Source organism: Arachis ipaensis, chromosome B05 (genome assembly GCF_000816755.2).
Source record: "Arachis ipaensis cultivar K30076 chromosome B05, Araip1.1, whole genome shotgun sequence".
Lineage (NCBI taxonomy): Eukaryota > Viridiplantae > Streptophyta > Magnoliopsida > Fabales > Fabaceae > Arachis > Arachis ipaensis.
In genome coordinates this window covers 10196994-10205996 of record NC_029789.2, presented here as the reverse complement: position 1 = coordinate 10205996, position 9003 = coordinate 10196994, and the positions used below count along the sequence as shown (strand labels likewise).

The following is a 9003-nucleotide window of genomic DNA, read 5'->3' as shown; positions in this document are numbered from 1 at the left end:
GACGGATTTAATGGCCGTGTGGGGCACCACATTTTGTTACCTTTGATTTGGATGACTTTGGTCTGATGTGGGATAATCGCGAGCGTTGATTTGAAAGATACCATTTAATGTGAATGTTTACATCGGTGCGAACCGACACCAAGACGACATCGTTTTGTATGCGATTTCATTTGACCTGGGTACTGGTTAGTTCCTTAGTTGGCACGAGGTGACACTTCAGCCTTCAGGAACCACCCGGCTATAGTCCTCTACTAAGATGAAGAATTAAGAGTCGCTTCACAATGTAACTCACACTTTGCTATTGTATTCTCTCTTTTCTGATCTTTATCTGTTTTTCCAGATTCGTACCCACAAGATAAAAATGGCACAAAGTAATCAGCAATCACTCACAGGAGAGATCAAGCAAAGAAAAGAATTCAACATATAAAACGCAAAACAATTAATAATTCAAATTTACAAGTACGTGCGTCACAGGCATTGAAATACTGTGGTAACAATTTAGCAATTTTGTCAATTTTAAAGGGTGACGTTGCTGCACTTCTCAAGAGTTGGGAGTGTCACGCACTCTAATTGTAGTACGTCGTTGTCTCATTGATCAGCATTATTAATTTAGTATTTAAGAAATAGATTATGTAAAACTTACATAATAACACTTCTTGGGCTGGTCACATCTCTCAATGAATAAAATGGAGCAAAAATTGTGAAACAAATGCATTTCATTTGTAAAACGTGCTTTACTTTAGGACGTATGAGTATATGCACACTGCTAGATGAGTACTACCACAATCTGCTGTGGAATCAATTTCATGCTTGTCATTACATAATATATATGATATGATTTGATGTGGGCAAAAATACATAGGCTTATTTTCTATTATAAAGTATTTGGTGTCTTTCCTAAGCCAGAAGGAGGCATAAAGCTCTCAGCAGTCAAACCCCGTACATTAAAATCTACCTCCTCAATCTTCCACCTCTCTTCCAATTCTCTTTTATGGTTACTTGATTGCTCACCATATCTTGAAACTGTGACTCGAGTCTTACCACTGTGTGACACATTTATCCCATCAACATACTTATAATCCTCCATCACTGACTCTAGGCTTGTTTCCCAGAAAATATCATTGTCATCTTTGGTTCTCATAGTGAGTAACCTAGAGTCCTCAAACTGGACCATGAGCCCGGATCGTTGGCTGAAATACCCCCATATGGTGTGGTGGATGATCTCAAAGTTTGGGCCTCCTTGGGCCTCACGAATAGCCGGGCTTGTCTCCAACTTTAGAATGAAGCATTCTTCGTCGTTTATTATTTTCTCTCCTATGCACGCGGCATTCAAAAATAAGTTAGCCGTAGCTCTCGGATCCAATCCCTAAAATCCAAAAGCAAATCATTCATATTTCCTTACCCAAAATAAAGAAAAAATCATTCATATTTGATTTGATATAAGTTCCTACGATGCACACGGATACTGGTACAAACATAGAGAGTCTGACACGTATAAATTTTAAAATTTTATAAGATATGGAGACATACATACATATAAAATATAAATTTTTTTTAGATAAATCGTAATGATTTTTTGATATTTTATTGATATTAAAAAATAAATTAATTTTTTAATTAATTTTAATATTTTATTTTAATTATATCAAATATTTAAAATATCTTTTTATTTTAATAAATAATAATATATACTGTATCTAAATTTATTTCAAGAATATATGTTAAGAATAAAATTGAACTTGCTGAAACCTAATGATATTTATTTAAATGTGTCAAAGTGTATCTAAAATATGTACGATAGACACAACAACTCAGCTAAGTGTCTAGGATATAACACTATAGCTAGGTAGATATTAAAATTTGAAACGAATGCAACCTGTCATCCTTTGTACGGAATTAATTTAGTGATAAATGTTTTGTTTGTATCCCTATGCGAATTAACATTGAAATTTGTAGGATGCATACCTGAAGGAAGCGACGGAGGGGTCTAGGGGCACCTTTAGAAATGGGAGTTTGTTGGTTAGAGGAATGACGCCATGAGAGCTTGCCATTGCTACCACAAACAACCTTACAACCGGCAACAACCACCTCCAAGCACCACAAATCAGGATCCTTCTGCCACAAAACAAATCCCCCAATCTCTTCAGAAGTCTTCTTCACTTCTAATACCCCTTCCGTTTGATGAAAATCCGAAGCACTAATCTTGATCTGCCCCGTCACACACATGCTCTCCACGGCATTCAACGCCGGCGGCCCTCCCGTCGCCGCTATATATTGTTGCACTATATACTTAGCGGTTGATGCTTCCTACATCATCATATATAGCAGTTGGATTGTTATACGTTAATAATGATAATAATGAGGATGATATATGATGGCTTGTTTTCATTTCTTACGATGGAACTATCTCTGACAGGACGGTGGATGGAATGGCCTAACTGGACCTGAAGAGGGATGAGAGGGGATCCAACGAGGTAGAGAAGAAAACGAAGCTCGTTCAAGCGTGCAGAAACGGCAGGGGATGATAACTTGTCCTCGGTTTGAGCCTTCATCCACGTCAGCATGTTCTGCCACCTCACTGTCACGTTGCTTCCCATGGTTGCGAACATTTCCTCCGGTATTGGTATTTCCAGAACAGTCTCCAACCCATCGTCTTTATCAATGTTCGGACAAAGCCTCCTCAACGATGACTTTGCAGCTGCTTGTTTCATCAGTTGTTTCTATGTGTTTTGTTTCTTTAATTTCTTGTGGTATGGTGTGGTATGTTAGAGAGAGAGCTAGGTTTGTATGTGTGGAGAGGATAAAGATGGATGTATTGTTTTCCTTAAAGGCTCTCCTTGCTTGTAGCTCATGTGTGGGCATAAATTAGAGTCATCAATCTTTGTCAAATCAACTATAATGTCAGGTCCAAAATTGTGCATGCTCTTTAACACCAAATTTAATCTGAACTTTAATTTTAATTTAAACATGGTGCGCGCATGTGATAACAAGTACTAATTAATATTTGGTGAAGTTCCGTTGTGCCATGCATAACATCCATTTGAATTCGAGCGTACTATAATAAAGCAAGTAAGCAACGATATCTTAATTATTCTTGCTCTATTTCATCGCCACCAACAACGAATGCTACAAGGGGATTGCCCCATACCCCAAAAATGGTGAAAGAATTCATATCTTGTATACATGGGCCAATATAATATAGATACGTGGTATCATAAATGTTAGTCAATTAATAATTAAATAATTTTAAAAAATTAAAATTTAATATATTTTAAAAATATATTAAATATTATTTGTGTACAAATATAAATTTGTATATACATTAATTATATATGATCATAGTTAAATATTATATTTTATTAAAATTAATACAAATTAAAATAAAAAAATCTCTCTTCTCTTTTCTCTCATACTCTCTTAATCCCTAAACACTAAAGAATAGCGATCTTTCAATTCAGAGAAATACTTCACCTCCTTCATATCTGAATCTTCACTGGCAGCTTTTCCATTACTGTCGTTCACCACTATTCACCAACATTATCACATTCCTTCTATCTTTCACTCTTTTTTCTATTTCTATCACCATTTATCCCATCTTTAACCTTCGTGACCCCGATTCCATCACCCCTGTTTCTGCCTACAATACCAGCACTGTTGTGTCTCGCCATTGTTTCTCATGTCCTGAACCTCCGTGACCTCTGTGTCCGCCTCCTCCGATCCGTCAGTATCGTTGCATCTCCATCACCGTCTCTCACATCTAGGGATGTAATCGGCTCGGTTCGGTTCGGTTTTGGACCGAAAACCAACCGAACCGACCTGATCGGTTCTTCAAAGAAGCCAACCGTTCGGTTGGCTGCTGTTTGAGCAACCGAACCAAACCAAACCGAACCAACAGCGGTTTGGTTCGGTCAGTTTTTTCGATTTTTTTACACCTACTTATCTGAATTTAAAATACCATAAAATGAAATTTAAAACCTTTAATAAACTAGAATAACAAGAGTTTATCACATCCAAATCCAATACAAATTCAACTTAATTAAACATAAAACAAAAACAATTAAAAATGTCTAGCAAAACAACAAAAATAAACACAGTTTAAACCGAAATATTCACTTTAAAACAAATAAAAGCCAAACAGCCACCATGTTTAATCAGAATCCACACCAGACTCATCCTCATCTTCTCCGGTTGGTGCAATTTCTACAAAAATAAAACAAGAAAATCAATATAGATTATAAACATAATATAGATTATAAATTATAAACATAAACCATAAAAGGAACTACAAATTTCTTTTTTGCATACCTAATTCAAGTTTCTCAAACTCTTCAATAAGCTCCTCAAAATCAGTTGTCATTGGAAAAGCACGAAGCCAATTTTGTGTGCATATCAATGCCTCAACTGTCTTTGGAGTTAAAGAACTCCTATAGTTGTTAAGCACTCATCCACCAGTGCTAAAAGCTGATTCTGAAGCAACAGTCGAGATCGGCATTGCTAAGACATCTCTAGCTATTTGGGATAAGATAGGATACTTCCTAGAATTTACCTTCCACCAATTCAATATGTCAAAAGTATTTTGATCATGAGGCTTCTCTAAATCATCCATCAAATACAAATCCACCTCATTCTTGTTGATGATCTCATGAAAATGTACCTCCTTGAAAAAATCACCAGCCATGTCGCTATCAGGTACTCCCACATCTGATGCACCATCCATTATTGCTGAAGTAAAAGATCTACCCCCATTATTTGCACTCACATAGCAATCAAACATCTTGGAGAAGGTCTCTTTCACTTTTGCACCCAAAAAATTAGCATCATCCTTATCATATAGCTTTTCAAAGCTAAAGTTCACAAACTTCAACTTGTATCTAGGATCAAGAACCACAACAACAAAAATCATCATATTGATATTTTTTATGTTACCCCAGTACTTGTCATACTTAAGCTTCATCCTCTCAGCCATACTCCCAAGTAATGGATCTCGACTACCACAAGAAGCCTTGAACACTCACAAAATCTTACAAAACTCATGAAAATATTGAGAAGAAGTCACAAGCAAACTACCAGACACACTCTTTGTAACATCATGAAAATTTTTCAAGAATTCCATAAAGTGTTTTGCATTGTCCCAATCAATATTCCGCGGAATACCACCTTGCATTAGAGCATATTCTATATCTCTCTCTCCTAGCCTCTTGAACGCCTTTTTTGAAACTTCAAACCACTTTCAAGCATAGTGTATGTAGAGTTCCATCTAGTGGGAACATCGAGTTGAACAGTACACTTGTCTTGTATCCTAGCTTCCTTTATGAAAATTTTGAACCTATTCATGCGACTAAGGGAAGCACGCACATATCTAATAGCATTTCTTATCTTACTAATAGATTCATGCATCTCTTTCAATCCATCATTAACAACAAGATTAAGAATATGTGCACAACACCTAACATGCAAATGTTCTCCTTTCAAAGGATGTAAATTCCAATCCTCCATTCTAGTTCTTAAATAAGATATTGCAGTATCATTAGAACTAGCATTATCAACAGTAATTGTGAACACTCTAGATAATCCCCCACCCCAAAAGACATCTCTCAATTTTTTTACCAATTGTTTCTCCCTTGTGGTTTTTAATAAGACAAAAATTGATAATCCTCTTTTGCAATTTCCAATCATGATCAATGTAATGAGCAATGAGACACATATAATTCAGATTTTGCACAGAAGTCCAACAATCAGTAGTTAAACAAACAGATTGATTCGGTTGTTTGAACACAGTTTTCAACCTATTCTTCTCACTAATATAAAGATTCCAACAATCCTTAACAACAGTAATCCTTCCTGGAAGTGGAAATATAGGTTGCACAATACTCATATAGAATCTGAATCCCTCCCCCTCAACAAACTTGAACGGTAGCTCATCAACAATTATCATCCTAGCAAGGGCTTTTCTACACATTTCAGTATCAAAAGTAACTGCAGTAAATACCCCTTCACCCTCTTTTTTTTTTGTTGGAAGGTAAGGATTGTTTGACTAGAGTCACCCGAGTCCCTAGGAAATTTTTTACATTGATTCAACAAATGATAACGCATATTAGTTGTACCATTTCTATGAGAGTCACATGCATATGATGCACCACACCAATTACATTTAGCCCTAGGATGTGATGGCTTGGACTTAGGATCCCTTGTAAAGTGTTCCCAAGTCCAGGATCTAGGTCTAGAAGGTTTTCCGTTACCTTCATTGGCTTCATCCTTGCCATCCTCTTCATCAGTGTCCACATTGTTTGGAGCTGGATTTGTAGGAGTTGCTCCCGAAGTTGCACCCACATTAGTTGAATCAACCTTTCTCTTCTTTGATTGAGGATGGGGCGGGGGTTTGGTAAGCGCGCCGCTGTCCGTTGAGGAACGTACCACGGAATCGACATTTTCACCCCCAACTTCAGGCGTCCGTTCATTGGGCACCTCATTGCTTGTTGGCTGCATACATATAAATAGAACAATGAAAAATGAGCATTTTTAACTCATAAACAGAACCAACAGTTTTGTTTCCATCAACAAAACCACAACAGCTCATAAGCAGCTAATCAACCATTAGTTATATATTAACAAAGAAAATAAATTTGGTTGATATCAATACTGAAGTCAAAATGATATTTGTTATAAGAGTAAAAACAATACAGCAAGGATTTTCTATCCAAATTCCTGTCCAAGCATACAGTAAAAACAACACAGCAAGGAGTTAAGTTAACAAAAACAAGGAGTGCATATTTATAAGTATATGTGCATATTTATAAGGTGCAAAGCTTGTTATGTATATGTGCATATTTATAAGGCATTGTTCAGCAAGGAGTTAACAAAAACAACACAGCAACATAAATTTTTCTAAGGCTTCAGCAATGATCAGTATCACAAATAAGAGTTAAAAAAATAATTTTACAATATTAAAAAGATTGATTAATATTTACTAATAAAAAGTTAGTTACTGAGTTATTTATAAATAGATAAGTACACATTTAATTTATCTTAATATGCATAGTTATAGCTACTAGCTAGGAACCTCACGAATTCACTATTGGTACTAAAAACACACATTTCAATATTATTATATCACAAGACATGAACATGAATTGTAGTTGAAGGAATAAGGGCACCATGCTTCATTTTTGTTTTAGAAGTCTGTCTTAATGTATTTCTTAACCTTTCAAATAGCTTAACCAACAACGAGTAATCTCTTGGTCCAAATTTAAATGATAAAAAGACTACTAGAATAAAGATTGATTGCCCTAAACTTAGAAAAATGGTAGTCAAATGGTGATGAATGTGTTCAAAGAGTCATAGAGTGATAATAGTTAGTAGCAGCAGATGGTCGATAAGGGCACATGAGAGATCTAAATTAAAAGAAAGTAAGAGTACTTTAATATTAATTTGTAGTGATGAGAGAAACTTCTAAGTAGTTATAATAAAGTAGTGTAGAAAAGGCATTGTTCTTGTTTGTGTTGTTCAGCAAGGAGTTAACAAAAACAACACAGCAACATAAATTTTTCTAAGGCTTCAGCAATGATCAGTATCACAAGAACAAGAAAGAGCAATCAAAGAGACTCACTAGTAGTTAACAAAAACAACACAGCAACGTTAACTAAAAAACAAAAGTTGCAAAGTTTTTCTCAGATCTAACAACTCCAGAACTTCATTTTTTCTGTTCATTAATTCTGTATATTTTTAAATAAGTCTTCCAAATCACTAAACATACAATTAGAAACTCACATAACAATACAAATAACCAAACACAAAATCTTACCTCCGACGAAGACATAGCTCTGTTTCGTTTTGGGTTTTTGCAGGAGAGAGACTGGTTGTTCCGCGACTCGACCACTGGAGTCTTGCTCGGCGGCTGGACTGGTTGGATGTTGGAGTGCTGCTCGAGTGCTCGGCTTTGGCTTTGTTGCTCGGCGACCCTGCGACGGCGACCCTTCGACAGCGATGATGAACGACCTCGAGGCTTCGAGTGACGACTGGCGAGTTCTCTGTCTCCCTCAGCCTCTCCTTCTCTCAAGTATGGAGGTCGGAGGTGGAACCGTGGAACCTTCAAAGAATGGGGGAGAGATGCGTGGGTGACTGGCAGACTGGGTAAGTGGGTATAGGATAGGGTTCGCGGCTGAAGAAGAAAGCTAGGTTATTTTTCTGAGTTTCCCTTTTATACCTAGGTTAAGGGGTAACTTAGTAAATTCACACTCCACTGAACCTTCATTCTTCGGTTCGGTCCAGTTCGGTTCAGTTTTAACAAAGGCAACCAAAAACCGAACCGAACCGATCGGTTTAGTTCGAAAAAAATAAAAAAACCAATTTTTTCGGTTTTCCAATCGATTGTTGTAAAATTCGGTTCGGTTCTGCGATAACTTTCGGTCCCGTTCGGTAATTTACACCCCACTCACATCCACACGTGACCCCTATTCGCGCTGCCCGCATCCGGCTCCTCCAACAGCGCCATCCTATCTCGCCATAGCGGTAGCAGTCTATTTCTCCCTCTCGAATCAGGGAACAGAGCCAACGATGACATTAAGTTAGGTTTTTATTCTTCAAATTATTCTCTGTACTTATTTTAGTTATTATTTGGACTTGTTTTGGTTGTACCTTCTGATCAAACCATAAATTGTATTTTATTGACTTTTTCTGGATAATTATCAAATCAAATATTAGTATTGTCATCACGTTTAATTTATGGATCAAATTTGTTGTCATGAATACAATGTTTTGAGCTATATGTCTATATAGATTGAGATAGATAATCCTCTTATTTAATTTGTATCTTCATATCCGATTTTATTTGAATTAAAGAATCTTTTAGAATAATTGTTTTTTTATAATTTTATATTTAGTTCCACGCCTTCTGTTACCTTAGCATAACAGGTGATTATATCAGATCATTTAAATAGTTGTTAGTATTTTTTTATTTAAACTTTTAAAAATTTGGTAATTAGTTTGTTGGGATAATTACTTAAT

At 36.1% G+C, this 9003-nt stretch overlaps 1 protein-coding gene across 1 annotated transcript; it reads right to left on the bottom strand.

The window, feature by feature from the left end:
* LOC107640124 lies at window positions 772-2921 on the bottom strand. Its single transcript, XM_016343674.2, has 3 exons — window positions 2397-2921; window positions 1966-2307; window positions 772-1366 (listed from the first exon to the last, which is right to left on the bottom strand). The coding sequence occupies exons 1-3, from the start codon at window positions 2709-2711 to the stop codon at window positions 875-877; spliced, it is 1149 nt and encodes a 382-aa protein (XP_016199160.1). The 5' UTR covers window positions 2712-2921; the 3' UTR covers window positions 772-874.

Coding starts and splice junctions, on each gene's coding strand:
- LOC107640124 (XM_016343674.2), bottom strand. CDS start 2,711: ATGAAACAAGCAGCTGCAAAGTCATCGTTGAGGAGGCTTTGTCCGAAC. Junction 2,308..2,396: donor CTGTCAGAGATAGTTCCATC/GTAAGAAATGAA, acceptor ATGATGATGTAG/GAAGCATCAACCGCTAAGTA. Junction 1,367..1,965: donor CCCTCCGTCGCTTCCTTCAG/GTATGCATCCTA, acceptor TTTGGATTTTAG/GGATTGGATCCGAGAGCTAC.